This window comes from Zonotrichia albicollis, chromosome 3, assembly GCF_047830755.1.
Source record: "Zonotrichia albicollis isolate bZonAlb1 chromosome 3, bZonAlb1.hap1, whole genome shotgun sequence".
NCBI lineage: Eukaryota > Metazoa > Chordata > Aves > Passeriformes > Passerellidae > Zonotrichia > Zonotrichia albicollis.
Genome location: NC_133821.1, coordinates 51,641,039 through 51,662,722, shown reverse-complemented (window position 1 = coordinate 51,662,722; position 21,684 = coordinate 51,641,039). Strand labels below are relative to the sequence as shown.

The following is a 21,684-nucleotide window of genomic DNA, read 5'->3' as shown; positions in this document are numbered from 1 at the left end:
GATTAAGCATAAATTTAGATTATGCAAGTTTTGCTCATTATGTTGTGTCAGCCAAGGGTTTTATTAATCGGGTTTATAACAAAGTTCACACCCTTCTGTGGGTGTGAATTATCGGTTTTGCTCGAGGATCAGGCATATGATACCATTTATAAGTCAGATGAATAGAACTTGTTAGCATTTCAAGACAGTTTTGAGTGCACCAAAAAAGCTATCATCTTGCCAACCATCTTGTAAGACCTCCTTAATCGAGTCTGAAAGGTTGTTGAAACCCTCCTTTCTGCTGCCCATGTGCTACCCAAAACTCAAAACTTTAAACTAGTCCTATTAGTTTTTTAAATTCATTTGAATTAGTCCCTTTTTTAATGAACAAGACTTAATCCAGATAATTCCTCTCATCCAATTTGGCATGGAGATGATTATATAGTTCCATGGACAGAACATGATGGACATAGGAGGGCAGGGGGTAGAGGGGACCCAAGATAGAGATAATGAAGAACTGCCTCTTCCAGGAAAAATACCAGTTTCTACAAATTAAAAACGCCTGTGGAAGTCCAGTTTTGACAAATATTTATCCTCAAGCAGTAAGGAAAGCATGCAAAACTTCAGTTCAGAATTCTAACTCTCAGTGTTTAATCTCTGGTTTGTACTGTAAACTAAAAATTCCTAGAGAAGCTGATTTACCAAAGAAAAAAGGTTTTTACACAACAAGAAATCATTGGACAATTGAAACAGACAAAAAATTATACTGTACTTTTCTTTGTCATGAAATCTGCGAAGAAATCATCCCAGGTCTCGTAGGAGGGAAGAGTAGGCAGGCCATTGCAAAAGTGGTAGAAAGATGTAGCAACATCTTTTGGATTACGAATCAGTAACAATATCTAGAAAAAAAATTGTACTACTATTTATTAGGGAAAGACATAGCAGACTACAGCATAAAAAAAGAAATAACAATAATATATTTTATAACTGCAGTTGGGGATTTCTAATACCCTGTGTGCTCCTTGCAGAAGTAGCAATTTCATTCCCAGATCTGGAGATGCAGTAACGAACTTTGCTTTGGTACCAAAAGAAGATGGTTGCCTATAATTATTATCTTTAACTGATTAACCAAGTTATTTATTCAGAATCTAAGTATGTTTTGCTCAATACAAGCATAGTTCATCATTTAAGTGGCAGGGAAAATTCACAAAAATATAAATTCTCATGGAAATTTGACACATTGAAGCCCTCACTTGCAACAATGCCATAAAATTCCTCCCACAGGAAATCCTATCAAAATCCATTTTGCCGCCGGAGAATTCGTTCAAACCCTGTACCTCTACTGTGGAAACTGTCACAAAGAAGCCAATAAGGGCAAACTGTGGTTAGGTGAGGTGAATGGCAATTCTTAAACATGTAGAGCCTTAAATGTGTAGAAATGGCCAGGCTAAACACTTGGGTAAAAAAGAGTTATTCTGAAAACTGGCAAGAAAGTACTACATTGGCTCTTAAAAAAAATCTGTTGAAGTATTTGTTTTAATACATTAAAATCAGCACTCACCTTGGCATTGTTTTGGAAGATAGATTTGGGAAGATTTTCAGGACGGAGATGAGTAACCATAAATCTTGGAGAAGGTAATTTGGTCATTCGCTTGAAGAATTGGAAGGAGGAAAGTGGACAGTTCAGTTAGCACAAGTAATCTTTTCATTAACCTATGCTAAAATGTGGCCTTGATGAACTTATCTACAGTTATTGCCTCCTTGCAATGCTTTTTTTTTCTTGTAGTGAGTGTTGGCCTGGTATATTAGTGGGCTGCTCTGAGTAGCACTAATCATCACAAGCCCATGAGCAATTGAAAAAAAGGACTATCCATCGTTTGTTCTCTTCAGTGATAATCTCTCTTGTTCTTGTAGAGAAGGGATTAAATCTAGAGGTTGGGTACGGATTAGCTGTCTCTGTGATATCTGAAGCTCCTCAATGACTGAGAGAGGGGAGGAGGAAGAGGAAGAGCTAGTAAAAAAGACAAATGCTAATATTACATGATTTGACACTTCATGAAGCTCTTCTTAAATACGAAAGATGCTATGTTGAATTTCTGAACTTCTTATGTATCTCATGGGTATGTCCTCCTCTCAAGTCCCAATGAAGTGTCTGTTTTTTATATGTGTTCAGTATTTGACAGGCCAGGTGAGATTACTCCTGACCAGATGCCACAAAAAGAGGAGTGGTCAAGTTCTTATCAAACAATAGAATAGATCATATATCATATATTCAGTATTTGAAGCACATAATGTTGATCATTTCCATACATATTCTGTTCCCACCTCATATTTCTCAGCATCTCCAATTTCGAGGTAGGGGAATTCTTCTGGTTCTTCAGCATTCACACTGCTTTCACTGCCTGGTGTTTTCTTTTGAGATATGGCTATCAGGTCAGTTAAGATTTGACTTAGCCAGTTTGTGCCTGAAAGAAGAAAAATACAGAAGTGGTTGTAAAACTTTTAGAATGGACAGAAATGGATTTACCAGGGAAGTCAAGAGGTGCTAGTACTACCACGTGAGTTACCTGCTCTCCTTTCATGTCATACAATCACAGCTGACTGTCTGGTCAACCACCACCCAGGATCCTACCTTTGCTCCTCATAAGGACATATTTCTCCAACTTGAACACTTCAGTACACCATAACTTGTGTACTGTAAACTGACTAATCAGGGAGAAGAACCTCTGAGATTCAAGTAGGTAAACCTGCTTTAATTTAATAAATTTTATTGTGACACATATAAGGGAGATTGGGGTGGTGACCCTATACTTTAAAACTTAATGTATTAAGTGTTTTCTGGTGTGCTGGATTATCTTTTGAAGAAAGGTGGGTCACAGTACTTCAAGACAGGAGCAGAACGAGATCTGAAAATTGTGCACACGTTTTCTTTAACAACAGGTAAAACCTCTCTGAAGTGACATTTCCTAGACACACTTATTATCTTTTTCTTCAAAAGATAACAAAGACCCTGCATACATGTCCCATCTCTGATTTACCATGTCCTGACTTCTGCACGCTGGGTCCCTACATCTTTCTCACTGCAGTCTTAACAAGTGCATTCCAGTGCATAACATTTCTTCAAAAAGAAAATGCAATGAAATAGCAAAATCTTCACAATCCTCTCAGCTGTGACTATCCACTGTAAAGCAGTGTGAACCAATTGCTGTAAGAGAGAGAAACAGCAAGATTAAAGTGTATATGAGGCAGATCTGATCCAAACCTTGGCTTTCCTGTGGACCAGTGCTTTGAGGTAGATTGAGGAAATGCGTAGGGTAAACTTGCAACCCTAGGAAAGATGTCCTCTTGATTTTCCTTAAAGAATACTTAAAAACAATGTAATCACTTGAAGGACTACAAAAATATTTTTGATAGATATTTCCTTACATCTGTGTGAAATAAACCAAAGAAGATGGAATGTAGCATTTGAAGGTACCAAAGGCTCCATTGTAAAAATATAAAGCTCTTAACTTCACCAACATACATGTGGGAGTAGATCATGGAATATCAGGAGATCTAGTTACCTCCGGTGTAAAAACCTCTCCAATTTGTGCATTTAACTTTATAACTATGAAAAGTAAAAATAACAAAAACCTTTACATGCTATAGAAAAGAAAATCAGAATGTTTTTCACAGTCTTTTTTTACCATATCAAATATTCATAAACAATTTCTGGTACTTTCTGAGAATGAAATCGGTTTTACAAAATTTGGTGAACATTCTAAATACAATTATTTAGCATAATATCATATTTTGTATCATATCATATATATTTAATATATTTAGTACAAACTGTATTACTTACTATTACAGGAACTTGTTTATAAAAAGAATTAAAATATATTCACCGGATTTAGGGTATCCTGCCAAAATTACATCATCCCTTCTGGCTTCAAAGGACTCCAAGGCTTTGAAAGTTTCAGGAGGACAAACAGTGATAGGGTAGAAAATTCCCTTGTAAGAAAAGAGCAGTTCATCACGATGCATGGAGTTGGCGGCTGCTACTGCCTCATCTACCACACCAATAAATTTTTTCCTGGACTTCTCCATTCTTGTTCTTTCTCTCACACACAGGCTCTGTCACAGTGTGTAATGCTGTGTAGAAGGAGAAACCCACGGATTGTCCTTTAATAGGTGCTTGGTTTGTTATTCATCTTTTTTTTTTTCTTGACCCTATGAACAAGAACTTACCTCTTTCTGAAGCTATAAAGATATACTCAGCTCCTATCAAAGAGCTTACGTAATATGAACCTTTGAAATCAATAGAAGTTGAACATAAACAAACCAGATAAGCAGACAAATGCAATTGCATTCTAGGAAAATGGCTTAGATAATTTCTAAACATCATGCCAAAAATATGTGAGTACAATGCAGAGTTTATAAGCAGAATAGAACAAAATAGAACGACATGATTTGCCAATCGGAATTTAAATGTCATTTTGAAAATCCTCAAGGCAGTTCATCTCTTTCCAGTACTTGATGCTGGGATTTCCTTTTTTTCTTTATTATATCACCCATCATTCTCCCCAAAGCTAGATAAAATATGTTGGGATTGGGAGAGAAGATGTTCAGTGCACTAGAGACTGAGCTGAGGACACTCCTGTGAGTGTGGCCGGCTGCTTCCGGCCGCTGGAGCCCAGTGGGGGCACAGGGGCACAGGCACTCTTGGGCCACTCATCAGACTGCACTACAGAGGTCTGTTTTCCTGGTGGTTACACAAAAATTACTCATTTCTATATTTCTTTAATGAGCTCAATCCCTGTTTGACAACTGATCAGTGCTTAGGGAGGTGGTGAAAATATAACCTGAGCTACAGTGAGTAGTGTTTATCATGCACTTCATATGATGAGCTGCTGACTGCAGTGACCCCAGTAAAGGAACTGGCTTTAGGCTCAGATTCAATGTTTAAGTCTCTGGCAAAGGTCTTTGGTCTTTGATGCTACTTATACCAGCAACAGGAAGTATTGGGGCAACAACTAGTAAGATTAAAAATGTTAAATTAAACCAACAAAACACCTGTAAATATTATTTCCGAAAATATTTATCACTGGTGACTAATGCAGTGCAATTTGCCAACTGGACAAGTACTACGTATGGAGTACATACCTGGACAGTGGATCTCAACCTGGCTTGCCGTTGACTCCTCTAATGGATACACATCCCAGGGTAAAGGTTCCTTGCAGGCAATGGCTCTGTCCTGCATCCAGGCACTGTAAGGCAATGTCCAGACCTGAGGACAGGTATCACCCAAATCAGATTTCTCAGGATGAAATACTCACATCTGAGAATTTTGTGTCATTAAATCTAACAGGAGGGACACTTGCATGTGAAGTTTCAGTGCAATCGTGTGAATCAAAATACACTTGTACTATTTCACTTTTATTTGCCTCTCCTCATATCCATAATTATATCTTTGGAGGAAATTCTTCCTTCTCGGGCTGTTATTTGTATTCTGGAGGACACCTTTTTAGAAGGTAAGGAGTGCTGAGATGGTGAAATGGGTATTTCCACTGGTCATCCCAACAGAGAAAGGCAATACAGGAAGGTGAATTACCCTGTGAAAGGACCTTTCACTTTCCTTCATGCCCTTGAATATACTATGGGTCTCATTCACTACCCATATATCAAACCCTCTTATCACATCCTTGTCTCTTTCTTCATAAATGGATGTTAGACACAAGATTTATTAAACATGAGAAAATATCAAATGAAAATCGTACCGGCAAGAGTCGAGAAATTGCTTAAAATTGCCTACAAAGAATAATTTAAAATTATTTGTCTGGTCTCCAAAAATGCAGAACCATTAAAACAGACCATTTTATTGGAAATGATACTTTCTCTATCAGTACTATTTTACTCTTAAAAGTTGAAGACACTGTTCATATATTATGCTTTCTGGAAGCTTTCTTTTAGTTATTCTTTTCAGCTCTTTGTTCATAAGATAACTCTGAATTGCAGAGGAAAATTTCTTTCTCTTCTCCAATACTAAAAAGTAAGGGCAACAAGAAATTAATCTTTTTTTTTTCCTTTAGGCCAGCTGCCAAAGAAATTTTCTTTGGAGCCAGCTGCCTGAATCCTGAGGGAGCCAGATCACTAAAATACCTCAACATGAAATGTAGCAACCTGTCCCCTGGGCCACTGCGGACACAGGTGCCTCCCGCTCCTTCAGCCCTCAGACTCTGCTCTCTGCTCATGAGCAGGGTCTCCAGTGCTGCCACAGCCATATGTCTGTCTGTCTGTCTGTCAGGAGCTGCACACAAGGGGGGACAGAGCAGCCCTGTCTCTCTAGAGAGGCTCAGGGCAACCAGGGATCCTGAGGATGCCAGCAATCCAAGTCCCAGTCCCAGCACTGTCTGTTCAGCAGCCAAAGTGTCTTGGGCTGTGCAGCTCAATCAATGTGGAACAGCCCCAGTGCTCCTCAGGGACAACCCTGAGCTGCTCAGTTAGCCACAGGAAGGTCTGCCTTGGATGGAAATGCTGTCATCAGGAGCATTTGCAGTACACCATAAAGAGAAGATGCACCTGAATGGAAAACTCAGCCTAACTTTGCTTTGGAAATGGACTGGGGAAAAGATATGAGGTGGAAGATGGATTAATATAATTTTTCTGGCTTGCTCATTCTCTTTACAGGAAATAGATAAAAATACAATATAAACATAATTTTCAGTGAAAATTTCTGTATTTAGGTATCATAGGCAACAAAATAGACTAGACCAAAAAGAAAGATATTTTTCTTTTTCTTTTTTTTTTTTTTTTTGACAAATGGTAAGAAAGTAGACCTAAATGTCATGGTTTGATGCTGGTGCGATGCCAGCTCCCCCATGAATATATATTTTCCCTAGTTTCTGCTGTGCGATGTGACCAGGATTAGAGCAAAGCAGGCTCCAACTTAGGAATAAAGAAAAAACTTTATTAACCTACAACTGTATGTAAAAAGAAACACACACAGAACTCAGAATGAAAACATTCCAAAAACATTCCTCCTCCCTTGATCAAATTTCCAATACGTCACGGTAGGACAAAACCTTGGATTCTCAATTCAGCTACCACCCATCAGATAACCAACTCTCCGTCCATCACGTCCCTTCAGATAATCAATTCTCAGTTCATCAAGGAGTGAGGAGTCCCTCTTGTACCATAGGCTTCCCCAGGAAACACAGTTGAAACCTTGTGTGTTTCCATGTCACATGTGGAACCACAACCCAGAGAACATTTGCCATTGTGACCTCTTCCTTCCCTGTACAGGCTCTCACCACTGCCCATGGACCAGAGCTGCTTCTAGGTTTCCCCTTTTAAGGATGCTTTGCTGAGTTCCAAAAAAAGCACAGTCTCTCACTTTCGGAATACCTGTCCCCCCCAAATTCACTCCCTGGGGTTGAGGGGTCTCAAGAGGTCTTCTTCTTCACTGAAGATCGAGGGCACCCCCACCACCCTCCTCACCCGTCATCTCTGTTCACGCACTGCTTTACATAACATCACTGCATTCTCTTGGCTCCTAGCCATTGCCTCGCCCTAAATGCAGTCTCTGTGTCACAGGAAAAACAAAATGGTTCTGTCCATGGCTGTACAAGAAAAGTCCAGCCAAAGGCCACTCCATCATCTCCTCCCACGTAGGATTCTTCTCAACTTCTCTTGGACATCTTTCACTTGCACAAACTTGCATCACACTGGCCCATTTCCTCCTATTTCATCTCTATCTCTCTTCTCATTCAGCTCCAGGAGGATCAGCATTTGTAAGGTTTCCATCATCCAAGAAAAGGGTTAAAATCTCGGGCTCTGCCTGCCCAGAACTCCCGCGCTGCCCTGCTGGGCACCTTCTCTCGCTGCACCCGCGCTGCACCCCCGCTTCTCCTTCGGCCATGCTGCCAGCACATGATATCCAATTTCAAGGTGGCACAGGCACAGGCACAGGCGCTCTCTCCCTCTCTCTCTCTCTCTGGGGGGGCCTCCACCCTCCCATCCTGCAGGGGCCTTCACCTCTCCTCTCTGTCCAAGGCCCTGCCTCACACGGCCGCATGGCTTCCCCTCACCCACCCAGCCCGCAGCCGCATCCGGGCAGGGGGGCTCTGACCTCTTTCACCAACCGGAACCAAGAGAGCTTCCCCCTCTGAGATCTCTGCTTTTAACCCCCTGTGTTATCAGAGACTTATCCATGTCCTCAGTGGCCACACCAGGTGGCAATATTAAAATCTGAGCACCTATTGGTTTGACCACAGCATCCCAAAAAACTCACTTCCTTCAAACCAGGACACTAAAACCTCTGAGAACTCTGTTATTGTGTAAGTCAATTATGTCTTACCTTCAAAACAGGTTCCCAAGTTTTTCTGAATTGATTCTCACACTCACTGGCCTCATCTCTGCTTACTTTTCACTCCATCAAAATGTCACTCCTTCATCAAATTTCCTTGTCTACATTCATTTTTGCATGCTGGCCTTTTCCATTCTTTAACCTCTTCACCTAACCTGAATGCAACGGCCCACTGAGTATCTCAAAAGGAGCAAAAGCACATGAGGTGTTACTGCTCTGAATAGCTCTGTCCTTCAGAAAGAGATTATTAAGGGCATAAAGCGACTGAATTCAAGCCTTGGGATGAAACAGGAGAGATTAAAACAGCAAACACAGATCATGTGTTCATCATGTTTTCAACCAGATCAGCAGGAGCAGAATAATATCTGAACCTTTTTGTTCTAGGACTGTCATCATGTTAGTCCTTGCTAAGCGATTCCTCTGGTGTTTTTAGGCCAGTTGCTGCCTGATGGATTTACCCCCATCAAGTATCTATTACTTTGGCTTCCCTTTTCTAAACATAGAGTTTTACATTCACCTTTACTAAATTTTGTCTTCCCTCATCTTCTCCATGTGTAATGTTTCAAATTGCTTTGCCATTTTCCTAGTACTTTCAGCCCTCTATTCTGATCCCCAGACTTTACAAGTCACTCATTTATGATACAGTGTATGATATTAGTCTGCCCACCAGTGTTAAAAACAAGATTGAATGAGATCAGAACTCACCACTAAAGGAGATTGCTTTAATTGCCCTCCCAGTTCTGCTCTCAACCAGTATATGCAGTGTACCAGACCATAAGCAAACTATTGCAACCAAGTTCATCATATCCATGGGAACAAGTGGATATTGCCGAAAGTATTGCTGCTGCTGTCATTGCTTCTGAATGCCTATTATTGCTGTGGTATGAATTTCTAAGTCTACTTCCAGTACTGTCGTTTCAATAACCATATTTGTACATTGCCATCTCCACATCAATTTGTGTCTCTTAAGTCACACAATTTCAGGTCCTCCCCAATGCTGTCATCTCTTGTATTTTCTGTCACTGGCATACTCAAGAGGTATCTTAAGGAGGATCACAAAGTTCTTCAACATAATTTAAATTTACTCTTTCATTTTCTTCAAAATGTTCAAAATTTGATTGCTTTGTCATTTTTGATACTACATTCCTAAGTATCAAGTTAAGGTGTCTGTTCTGTTCTGATTCTTCCTTATCAAGTTTTTAAACACTGCTATTATGAATGTTCTCCTCCAGGAATCTGCTACCTTTCTGCTTACTTACAGATAACTTGCACTTGTTCAAAGACGCCTTGCCACAGGACTTTCTGCTCCTCTGCTTTTGAATCCATTCATTTCTTTTCTAAATGTTCTAACTATTACTTCTAGCAATCGTATTTCTTTCCAAAACTCTGCACGTTCACTTACATCCAAGCAGAATCAACCAGGTTTGGAAGAATGAAACAAAAAGTCTTTGAATATTTCATTATTTCCATCTCTATCTTTTATGTTTACACTTTATCTGCTCAGGTGGTGGATCAATGTGTTGGCTGAGACTTTTCCTGTTTTTAATTCAGCTGTACATACATAACCAAATTTTGCCTTATTTTTCCAGAGCAGGTCCCTGGAAAAATCTGAAATACTCTGTCTAGAGCGGCAAATCCCAATGTCAATACAAGAGATCTGGGTAGAGCAATGCCTCACACCATCACTCCTGACAACCGCTGCCTCAACAGAGGCATTTTCAAGAATGACACAAAGAAAACAGAGGGCTTCCAAGGGAGGACCACAAAGCTGAGAAGGCTCAGGGACATCCTCAACACAGTTTCCAGTACTTGAAAGGCAGTTACAAAGAGGATAAAGGCTCCCTATTCACCAGACACCACATGGAGAAGAAAGGAGGCAGTGAGGTCAAGTTTCAACAGGGGATGTTTAATCTTGATAAATGAAGTAAGCTCTTCACAGCAAGAACAACCATTTGCTGGAACAATGCCTCCAGGAATGGTGTACAATCCTCATCACTGGAGGTTTTCATGACATGATATCTAGATAGAATCTCACCCAGGCTCCCTTTCCCATGGAAGGTTGTACCAGATGATTTTTCAAGGTCTCTTCCAACCCGAGCTGCTCTATGATCCTATAGAAAGGAGTGCTTCCAAGTGAATCTTGGCTGTTAACTTCAGTCCATAATCTGAAATCCCTCTTGGTGTTTTACATTCAGAGAGATGAGGAGCCTTAAAAATGCGGATTCATATTCCTCTTCATTCAGCTTTCTCTAGCTTTGATTCATTTTGTGCTGAATTCATGGAGGATCTCCTTTGATATTAGACTTCTGTCAAATCCCTCTTTTGGCCAGTGATATTTTCTGTGAAGATGCTGACTGATTGGAAACATTTTTGAAGAAAAAACAATCTGCATACTAAATAATTAGAAATTATCTATAAAGATAGAATTTCTCTAGAAAGAAAAGAGGCATTTCCTTCCAGGTGACAGCCTGAACAGGGCTATTAAGATTTTGTAAATATAGTTAGTTGCCATCTTCTTCAGCAAATGAGTGTAGCCTGAAGTCTCACACTAAAACAAAAGGCTCGTCACTGTCACTGTAAAGGCTGCTGCAATGATTCCTACATTAAATCTAAGATACTTGGATCCTTTGATCTAGGTTTCCAGTGTATAGAATTCAGATGGTCTGAGTCTGCCTTGCAAAGTTCTTATTCTAACCACATTTCATTTCTCTTCAGGCTTTGCAGTACAAGTCATACTTCAACTTTTTCCCAAGTTTTGTTCCTGCTATATGTTCTTCAAATGCTCTGTCCATTTTCTCATTCTGATCTTCAGTGAAAAGATTCTTCCAGTCACTTACACCACCTTCAAAGGAGCAGGAACAAACTCTTGAAAACCAAGACATTTCATTTTGTCTGTATTCTACAGAGCTGTCATTTTTATTGCATGGTACACCAAATTGTGTTCATCCATTTTCCAGATGAAAAATTTTCTATACCAATATAATTTCATGCAATCAATGGACTTCCATATACATGTGAATCATCTTTTGCTATAATGCAAAAGAACACACTGCACTCTAGGACACCATTTTCAAAAAGGCAGCCTAAAATCCTGTTTCACTCCATCCCTTTCCTCTAGACAGCTATGACTGGCAACGTGGAAGATCCTGAAGAATTAATTAAGAATCATCTGCCAGGAGCCACAGCTGATTTTTTGCTCCTTTGGCAGCTTCTGTTTTTATCCAGTCATTTCTTTACATAAGTTGGAGAAATAGATTCTGACAACCAGATTCCCTTCTCATGTCCATGTCCCCCACACTACACTGCAAAGGTTACTCCCTTCACTTCACTCTCTTGGTGTCCACCTGGATTCTTCCTTGCTTGGCTTAGTTCTAGTGTGCAAGAGTGATCAGGAATTTGGCAGGGGCCATCTCAGAAGATTCCCATGCTCTCCTACAAAGTGTGGTCACTCCACTCAGGCTGAGTTTGGCCCATTGCTGCCAGCTCCAAAGGCTGGGCACTTGGTGATCCAGGCACAGAGGTGGAGAGGAATTCAGACACATGACAGGTCCTCCTTCCTGCCAGCCATCTGTGAGCAGCCAGGAATGGCTCTGCTGTGAGAGCCTTGCTGTGCATCTTCCTCACCAGTTCTCCTTGGATAGTCTTCTCAAGCAAAGCAGTGATCCCCTGCTTGACACTACCTTACAATTCTAATGTGAGTGCAGGAAAAGGAACCAAAGGATGGCCCAAGCCCTTGAGAGTGGCACATTTCCACCTCTGAGCCCCTTGGAGCTTCCTACCTTTGCGAAAGAAAATATTGCCAAATGACCCATGGGTCTTGTCTGAGTTTTTCTTCATAGACTGGAAGCTGCTCCTCTCTACCACTAGCTGGAGCTGTTCCTCAGTCAGAGGAATTCCAAAGAACGTGGCTATGTTTTTCACACTCAGGGCCGGATTCTGGAAAGAGAAAGGTAACATATGGCATGACTTTCAAACAAATGACTCTGCTTTCCAAGGTGTTTGCACTTCCCTATATCTCTCTGCTGGCTGCATTCATAGGGTATTCACAGAGTTCTCTAGGACTAGGGTGACCCAAAGTGTTCCTCTTCTCCATAATTATTTTGCAGGAGACATGAGCTGCCTTCCTGTAGATTACAAAATATTATATATGATTTACAGGTGAGCAAAATCTACACTGCTGAAAATATTTAAGCTCCTCCCCAAAAATATTACTGACAATTGAGATTTATAATTATTTGGGCTTATATCACAGATAAATAAAAAACAACAATCATTTTCACAAGCAAAATTTTACAAAGGTTTTAAAGTTTGAATTTCACCTTTTCATCACCTAAAACAAAAAATTTTCACACCCAACTTGGATACCCTGGATACATATAAGGGTGTATTGGTTCAGGAATAAAACGCCCCTTCAAGTATAAAGTAGTTGTAACTATTGACAACCTTACCTCTTTTACTTCTTCATAAGTAATTGTCATAATATTTTCTTTGTCAGCATATTTGTTCCATTCAGAAAGGTATTCAAGGTAGCATCCCCAGGCCACTAGATAAAACAAAGTATTCTAAGATGAAGCATAAATTAAGATTGTACAGGTTTTGATGATTAAGTTGGGCTTGCCAAGAGCTTTATTAATCATGTCTAAGGTAGGGTTTACACACTCCTGTAGGATATACAGATTTCAATTCAGGCCCAAACATATGATACCTTTTGTAAGTCAGGAAATAAAATTTGTAAGCTTTTAAAGACAATTCTGAGTTCACCAAAAAATCTATCATCTTGCCTAGCATGTTGTAAAACTCCCTTAATCTAGTCTAAGACCTTCTTGAACCTTCTCTTCTGCTGGCAATGAGCTATGCCGCACTCATAAACTTAAAGCAGTGCTATCACTTTTTCTCTTTTGCAATGCATTAGAATTAGTCCCCATTTTAATGCACTAGACTTAGTCCAAATAATTCCTTTCATCCAATGTGCCTTTGAGGTGATTATATATCGCCACACACACATGATGTTGGACACAGGAGAGCAGGGGTAAAGGGTACCCAAGATAGAGTTCAGAAAGAGCTGCTTTTCCCAGGAAAAATACCAGTATGTACAAATTAAGGAAGGCTCTGGAATTGCAGTTTTAGTAAACATGAAACTCAAGCAGTAAGACAAGTAAGATAAACTTCAGATTTCTGATTCTCTGTCTTAATCTCTCTGTCTTTTCTACTGTAAACCAAAAAATACTAGTGAAGCTGATTTACCAAAGAACAAAGGTTTTTACACAATAACAAATCATTGGACAATTGACATAGACAGAAACATATACTGTACTTTTCTTTGTCATGAAATCTGTGAAGAAATCATCCCAGGTCTCATAGGAGGGAAGAAGTGCCAGGGCATTGGAAAAATGGTAATAAGATGTAGCAACATCTTTTGGATTCCGAATCAATAACAATATCTAGAAAAAAAATTGAAAAATTATTTATAGAGAAAGACAGAGCAGACTACAGCATAAAAAAAGAAATAACAATAATATATTCTATAACTGCAGTTGGGGATTTCTAATACCTTGTGTGCTCCTTGCAGAAGTAGCAATTTCATTCCCAATTCAGAAGGTGCAGTATTTAACTTTGCTTTGGTACCATAAGAAGATGGTTGTCTACAATTATTACCTTTTACAGATTACCAAATAATTTATTCAGAATCTAAGTATGCTTTGCACAATACAAGCATAATTCATCATTTAAGTGGCAGGGAAAATTCACAAAAATATAAATTCTCATGGAAATTTGACACATTGAAGCCCTCACTTGTAACAATGCCATAAAATTGCTCCCACATGAAATCACATCAAAATCCATTTTGCCTCTGGAGGATTTGTTCAAGCCCTTCAACCCTCTTGTGGAAACTGACACATAGGGGCCAATAAGGGCAAACTGTGGTTAAGTGAGGTGAATGGCAGTTCTTAAATATGTAGAGCCTTAAACACATAGAAATGGCCAGGCTAAAAACTTGTGTAAAAAAGAGTGATTCTGAAAATTGGCAAGAAAGCACTACATTAGCTCTTTATAAAAAAAATAATCCACTGAATTGTTTGTTTTAATACATTAAAATCAACACTCACCTTGGCATTTGTTTTGAAGATAGATTTGGGAAGATTTTCAGGACGGAGATGAGTAACCATTAATCTTGGAGAAGGTAATTTGGTCATTCGCTTGAAGAATTGGAAGGAGGAAAGTGGACAGTTCAGTTAGTACAAGTATTCTTTTCATTACCTATGCTAAAATGTGGCCTTGATGAACTTATCTACAGTTACTGACTCCTTGAATTATTTTGGTTTTTTTTTTTTTTTTGTTTTTGTAGTGAGTGTTGTCCTGGGATATTAGTGGGATGCTCTGAGTAGCACTAATCATCACAAGTCCATGAGCAATTGAAAAAAAGACTACCCATTGTTTGTTCTCTTCAGTGATATTCTCTCTTGTTCTTGTAGAGAAGGGATCAAATGTAGAGGTTGGGTACAGATTAGCTGTTTCTGTGGAAGCTGAAGCATCTCAATGACTGAGAGAGGGGAGGAGAAGGAGGAAGAGCTAGTGAAAGAGACAAATGCTAATATTACATGATTTGACACTTCATGAAGCTCTTCTTAAGTACAAAAGATGCTATATTGAATTTCTGAACTTATGTCTCACAGCTATGTTCTCCTCTCAGCCCCAATGAAGTGTCTGTTTATTTGTATGTGTTCAGTATTTGACAGGCCAGGTGAGATTACTCCTGACCAGATGCCACATAAAAAGGAGTGGTAAAGTTCTTATCAAACAATAGAATAGATCATATATCATATATTCAGTATTTGAAGCACATAATGTTGATCATTTCCATACATATTCTGTTCCCACCTCATATTTCCCAGCATCTCCAACTTCGAAGTATGCTTCTTCTTCTGGTTTTTCAGCATTCACAGTGCTTTCACTACCTGGTGTTTTCTTTTGAGATATGGCTATCAGATCAATTAAGATTTGACTTAGCCAGTTTGTGCCTGAAAGAAGAAAAATACAGAAGTGGTTGTAAAACTTTTAGAATGGACAGAAATGGATTTACCAGGGAAGCCAAGAGGTGCTAGTACTACCAGGTGAGTTACCTGGTCTCCTTTCATGTTATACAATCACAGCTGACTGTCTGGTCAATCACCACCCAGGATCCACCTTTGCTCCTCATAAGGAGATATTTCTCCAACTTGAACACGTCAGTACACTGTAAATTAACTTGTATACTGTAAACTGACTAATCAGGGAGAAGAACCACAGAGATTCAACTAGGAAAACTGGCATAAATTAAGCTAGGAAAAACAGGATGTAATAAATTTTATTATGACACATGTAAAGGAGACTGGGGTGGTAAGCTAGTACTTTAAAACCTAATACATAAAATGTTTTGTGGTGTACTGGAATACCTTCAGAAGAAAGATGGGTCACAGTACTTCAAGACAGGAGCAGAACGAGATCTGAAAATTGTGTGCACATTTTCTTTAACAATCACAAAAACCTCTCTGAAGTGACATTTCCTAGACACACTTGTTATCTTTTCCTTCAAAAGATAACAAAGAGCCTGCATACATCTCCCATCTCTGATTTACCATGTCCTGACTTCTGGACACTGGGTCCCTACATCTTTCTCACTGCAGTCTTAACAAGTGCATTCCAGTGCATAATATTTCTTCAAAAAGAAAATACAATGAAATAGCAAAAACTTTACAATCCTCTCAGCTGTGACTATCCACTGTAAAGCAGTGTGAACCAATTGTGAACCAAAGAGAGAGAAACAGTAAGATTAAAGTGTATATGAGGCAGATCTGATCCAAACCTTTGGCTTTCATGCGGACCAGTGCTTTGAGGTAGACTGAGGAAATGCGTAGGGTAAACTTGCAACCCTAGGAAAGATGTCCTCTTGATATTCTTTAAAGAATACTTAAAAACAATGTAATCACTTCAAGGACTACCAAAATATTTTTGATAGATATTTCCTTATATCTATGTGAAATAAACCAAAGAAGATGGAATACACCATTTGAAGGCACCAAAGGCTCCATTGTAAAAATATAAAGCTCTTAACTTCACCAACATACATGTGGGAGTAGATCATGGAATATCAGGAGATCTAGTTACCGCTGGTGTAAAAACCTGAATTTTGATTCTCTCTAATTTGTGCATTTAACTTTATAACTATGAAAAGTAAAAATAACAAAAACCTTTACATGCTATAGAAAATAAAATAGAATGTTTTTCACAGACTTTTTCCCATATCAAATATTCATAAACAATTTCTGATGCTTTCTGAAAATAAAATCGGTTTTACAAAATTTGGTGAACATTCTAAATACAATTATTTAGCATAATATCATATCATGTATCATACAATATATATTTAATATATTTAGTACAAACCTTGTTACTTACTATTACAGAACCTTGTTTATAAAAAAACTAAAATATATTCACCGGATTTAGGGTATCCTGCCAAAATTACATCATCCTTTCTGGCTTCAAAGGACTCAAAGGCTTTGAAATTTTCAGGACTGCAAACAGTAGTAGGGTAGAGAATTCCCTTGTAAGAAAAGAGCAGTTCATCACGACGCATGGAGTTGGCAGCTGCTACTGCCTCATCTAGCAAACCAACAGGGTTTGTCCTGGATTTCTCCATTCTTCTTCTCTCTCTCACACACAGGCTCTGTCACTGAATTAACAGCTGTGTAGAAGGAGAAACCCACAGATTGTCCTTTAATAGGTGCTTGGTTTGTTGTTCTCTTTTTTTTCTTGACCCTATGAACAAGAACATACCTCATTCTGAAGCTGTAAAAATGTATACAGCTCCTGTAAAACACATTAGGTAATAGAAACCTTTGAAATCAATAGAAGTTGATCATAAATGAACAAGATAAATGCAATTGCATTCTAGGATAAAGGGCTGAGATAATTTCTAAACATCATGCCAAAAAGTCTGTGATTACAACTCAAAGTTTATAAACAGAATATAAGAAAATAGAATGATGTTTAGTTAGATAGAATAGAATACAGATTGGAATTGAAATGCCATGATCAAAATCCTCAAGGCAGTTAACTTTTTTCCAGTATTCACTGCAGAGATTTTCTTTTTTCTTTATTATATCATTCATCATTCTCCCCAAAGTTAGATAAAATGTGTTGGGATTGGGAGAGAAGATGTTCAGTGCACTAGAGACTGAGCTGAGGACACTCCTGTGAGTGTGGCCGGCTGCTCCCGGCCGCTGGAGCCCAGGGGGGCACAGGAGCACAGGCACTCTTGGGCCACTCATCAGACTGCACTACAGAGGTCTGTTTTCCTGGTGGTTACACAAAAATTACTCATTTCTACATTTCTTTAATGAGCTCAATCATTGTTTAACAACTGATCAGTGCTTAGGGAGGTGATAACAACATAACCTCAACTATGGTGTGTAGTGTTTATCATGCACTTCACATGATGAGCTGCTGACTGCAGTGACCCCAGTAAAGGAACTGGTTTTAGGCTCAGGTTCAATGTTTAAGTCTCTGGCAAAAGGATGGATATGTCACAAAAAAATGAGACAATAGTTCTCCCCCAAGAATTTACATGCCATCCTTTCTTATCTCCATCTCTTGACTGCTGCCTGTTGGGCACTGGAAGGAATCAGACCAGCAACTACATACCTGCATGCTTTTGCCATTTGCTCTCCCCAAGGGATTCAAGGGAGATCCAGGGCTCTCCCTGGTCCCTGAGCCATAATGCTGTGCCCATGGGATGATCTAGCCCTACATTTTTACATCTACTTTTTCCAGTCCATACAAAATCCTTTGCTTTTCTCTTCACCCCCCTGCTTTCTGTAAAACACTGTCAGCATAGAAAGACTACCTATGTACAGGCATAATCTGAAACCAGTGGATATCACATGGCCTGGTCCATCTGATCAATGACGAGTGCCAAAGGGCACAAAGTTGGCATCACCTGCTCCATTTATTTCACTGACATCAGCTAAAAATGGCTGTCCTATGAAGTAGCACTTCTGGTGATTCTTGATGTGCAACTAGCCAACCTAGCAAAGCAAAAAGCAGCTTACTTTTCATCCTTATCCTCCCTTGGCAATAAATTGTCATAGACTGAAGATAACAAAATTAGTTTACTTGGTATTTTTACATCCTGGCCAAACAAATTATATTGGAAAAGCCTTCTTAAGGGTGGAAAAAGTGGGAAAATGACATGTAAATTATGAGTGTCACTTCATGCACTAGCATCGTGTTGCAGTAGAGTTTCCAAAATTTGAAAAGTATTTCAGAGAAAACTTCCAAGGATTTCCAGTGTATTTTTGCAAGAAAAGGTAATCATGCCAATTATTTCTGGGAAGCATCTTTTATCTTAGGAACTAGGGGAAAAAAAAGGCAAAACCCTGTATTTGTGGAGAAAAATATAATTAGAAGACATAAATCATGAGGAGAGATTTTGAGGGCAGTTATATTTCTTGACAAAAAAAGAAGCAGGATCAAGATTTCTTAAAGTGAGCCTTTGATACAGACATCGCTCATGACACCTGAGGTGAGAGACAGGAGGAGAAGTGCCTAGCCCCACGCATGTGGTACAAGACCCTCTGAGCCTGCTAAATAGTGAACCCAGAGACTGACAAGAAAGCATCACCTGATTCAAAATTTCTAAGAAGTAGCTTTAAAACATGCAGTAAAAGCAAACAAAAACAGATAAAGTGATTTGATTCTCTCCAGATTAATGGTATTTGTTATTCAAGCCACCACTGTTACTCTGAAGGTTTCTGACTTCCCACACTGACCAGACCTGGTTATGGAGCTTTGCAGAAGGAGGCTGGAGACATTTCTGTGACAGCTACAGGACAGTGCCAGCTGGCCCTTACATGGTGCACAGTTCTGCTCATGCAGATTCATTCCCTGTTAAATGAAACAGCTTCAAAGAATGAAAGCTTCAAAACATGCGCTCCCAAATGCTAAATAAGAAGAGGTATGCTTTTATATTTATTTCTGTGATCTGCATTTATCTCAGTAAAACTCTGGAGAAGGCGTCCAAAAATTAGTTCTCTATAACAACCTACTCCGTGTTTAGGTAGTTCCATTATGATTGATGCCTTCAAGAAGGGACCCAAAAACTCCCCTCATCATTGATCTGCAATAACAACAACAACAACAAGAACAATAACAGCAAAGAAAAGCCTGCAAAGGTCGTGAGATGCCCTGAGCTTCTGTGATTGAGCCCACGAGAAGCTGGGCTTAAAGTAGAATTTGCTCTACAATGGAAATGTCATATGCATCATTTTCCTCTTGGCATAAGTTAGTGTGGATCTGATCAGAGGAGAATCAAAGCCTTCAAACTGAGCCCAGGGGTTGAGGATGGCTTAGGTTATGAGGCCAAAGCTGTCTGCACACCCACAAAGGAGCACAGCACAGCAATGAAGGGGGAATCAAAACATTACCCTGCCCACATACTCCCATGGCATCAGCTCATCCAAGGCCTGTCTCCACAAGCTCAGAGGAGCTCAGGCAGAGTGGGATTAAAATTAAGGACTCTTAATAAAGGGACTGCACCCTGTCCACGACCCTTCTATGGCTGTTCCAGGAGAGCTTCAGACCCAGTGTCCTGGTGGGAAGATGGTCCATCAAAATGATCAGTGCAGGAGAACTTTTGAAGACTGGCAGGGGCTGCTGTCTGGGGGTATAGGCACATAAAGAAATGCAGAGGAACAATCTTTCATGATTACACGTGACCTATTATGTCAGGATTGCATGACATTTTGTAGCAGCCTGCATGATACTAACAATGTTGTTTTTACAATATAGAAATTACTTAAACAGAGATGAAAACTAATCCTTAGTACCAGATCAGGGTGGATTTTCTTAACTTCTCTAAAAGACCCTTTTGGCCAGAGAACTAATGTGCTGTAAACTTTTCTAGGATTCTCATTCATATTTTATATTCATCTAGATTAGTAGAGTCTTTTTCATGCTGGTCACCTTTCCTGACCAGGTCAAAGCTTGTCATAATATCTGATTGCTCTACTATAGATTATTTACACAAGCATATCTTGCTCTTTCTTCTACCCAGAATTTCCCTGCTTATCTCATATATCCCACGATCCCCAAATTCTAGATGCTAAAATGTCTCTAGCTTCTTTTCAGCATTTATTCTCTCTTTCATTTCCTCTTCTGTATATTTGGTATCTGCCAACTCCTTCACCATTTGTTCAAGCCAATTGGTTCCTGAAAGGATAAAGACACCAGTAGGACATCCATTCCACTTCACTTTTTCATGTACACCTGGCAGATGTAAGTCCTGTCTAACTGCTTTTAAGTGAATCAGTTTGGTTCAATGTTGTACTTTAATCTTTTAACAAGAGTGTGCGCTGATTTTCACAGCAATGGAATTAATTTTCCCCATAGTGGCTGGTATGGAGTTATGTGTTGAATTTGTGCTGAAAACAATGTTGGTAACACAGAGATGTTTTAGTCATTGCTGGCAGTAATTACACAGTGTCAGGTCCTCCTCTGATTCTCACACTGAGCTGCCAGAGAGTAGCTTGAAGGTACACAAGAAATTATAAGAGGACACAGATGGGACACCTGACCCCAACTGATCCAAGGATTATTCTATCCCACATGGAGTCATGCTCAGCAATAAAATGTGAGGGAAGAAGAAGGAAAGAGAGATGCTGAAAGCTAAGGCACTTGTTTTACCATGTCACTGTCATGGGTGATGGAGCCCTGGACACAGCTGAACATTTGACTGGTGGAAGGACAGAATGAATTCTTTACTTTGCTTTGCTTGCACACATAGCTCTTGCTTTAGGTATTTAATTGTCTTTATTTCAGCCATGACTCCTCATGTTTCCCTCCCCCATCCCATTGCAGGTGAAAGAGTGAGTGGCCCTGTGGGGCCACTGAGTTGAGCTGGGAGTTGCCAGCTGAGGGTAAATCACAGCCCTGGTGAATAATCAACCCCTTGGGTGTGCCCAAGGTGAAAGGGGCAGAGCTGTTGAGCAGATACTGTGGAGTGCTACCCTGCTGCCTTCAGGGTCACATCTCATCCCTTGGCAGAAGCAGACCTCTATTGCTCTTTTCAACTCCTTTCAACTTCCCTACTTATTGGTTACCTCACACTACTCCCAAAATGGATACACATCCCAGGATAAAGGTTCCTTACAGGCAATGGCTCTGTCCTGCATCCAGGCACTGTAAGGCAATGTCCAGACCTGAGGACAGGTATCACCCAAATCAGATTTCTCAGGATGAAATACTCACATCTGAGAATTTTGTGTCATTAAATCTAACAGGAGGGACACTTGCATGTGAAGTTTCAGTGCAATCGTGTG

At 39.6% G+C, this 21,684-nt stretch overlaps 1 protein-coding gene across 1 annotated transcript in view; it reads right to left on the bottom strand.

Moving 5' to 3' along the window:
- The window catches only part of LOC102066482 (uncharacterized), a 28,933-nt gene extending 16,064 nt beyond the window's left edge, over nucleotides 1-12,869 (bottom strand). The window contains exons 1-6 of the mRNA XM_074538599.1: nucleotides 12,775-12,869; nucleotides 12,106-12,262; nucleotides 5,125-5,248; nucleotides 2,305-2,444; nucleotides 1,541-1,630; nucleotides 752-878 (exon numbers count right to left, since the gene is read on the bottom strand). Coding sequence (XP_074394700.1) covers nucleotides 752-878; nucleotides 1,541-1,630; nucleotides 2,305-2,444; nucleotides 5,125-5,248; nucleotides 12,106-12,138 — 514 coding nt within the window. The 5' untranslated portion in view covers nucleotides 12,139-12,262; nucleotides 12,775-12,869. The remainder of the gene's footprint in view (nucleotides 1-751; nucleotides 879-1,540; nucleotides 1,631-2,304; nucleotides 2,445-5,124; nucleotides 5,249-12,105; nucleotides 12,263-12,774) is intronic.
- Nucleotides 12,870-21,684: the final 8,815 nt, after the last annotated feature.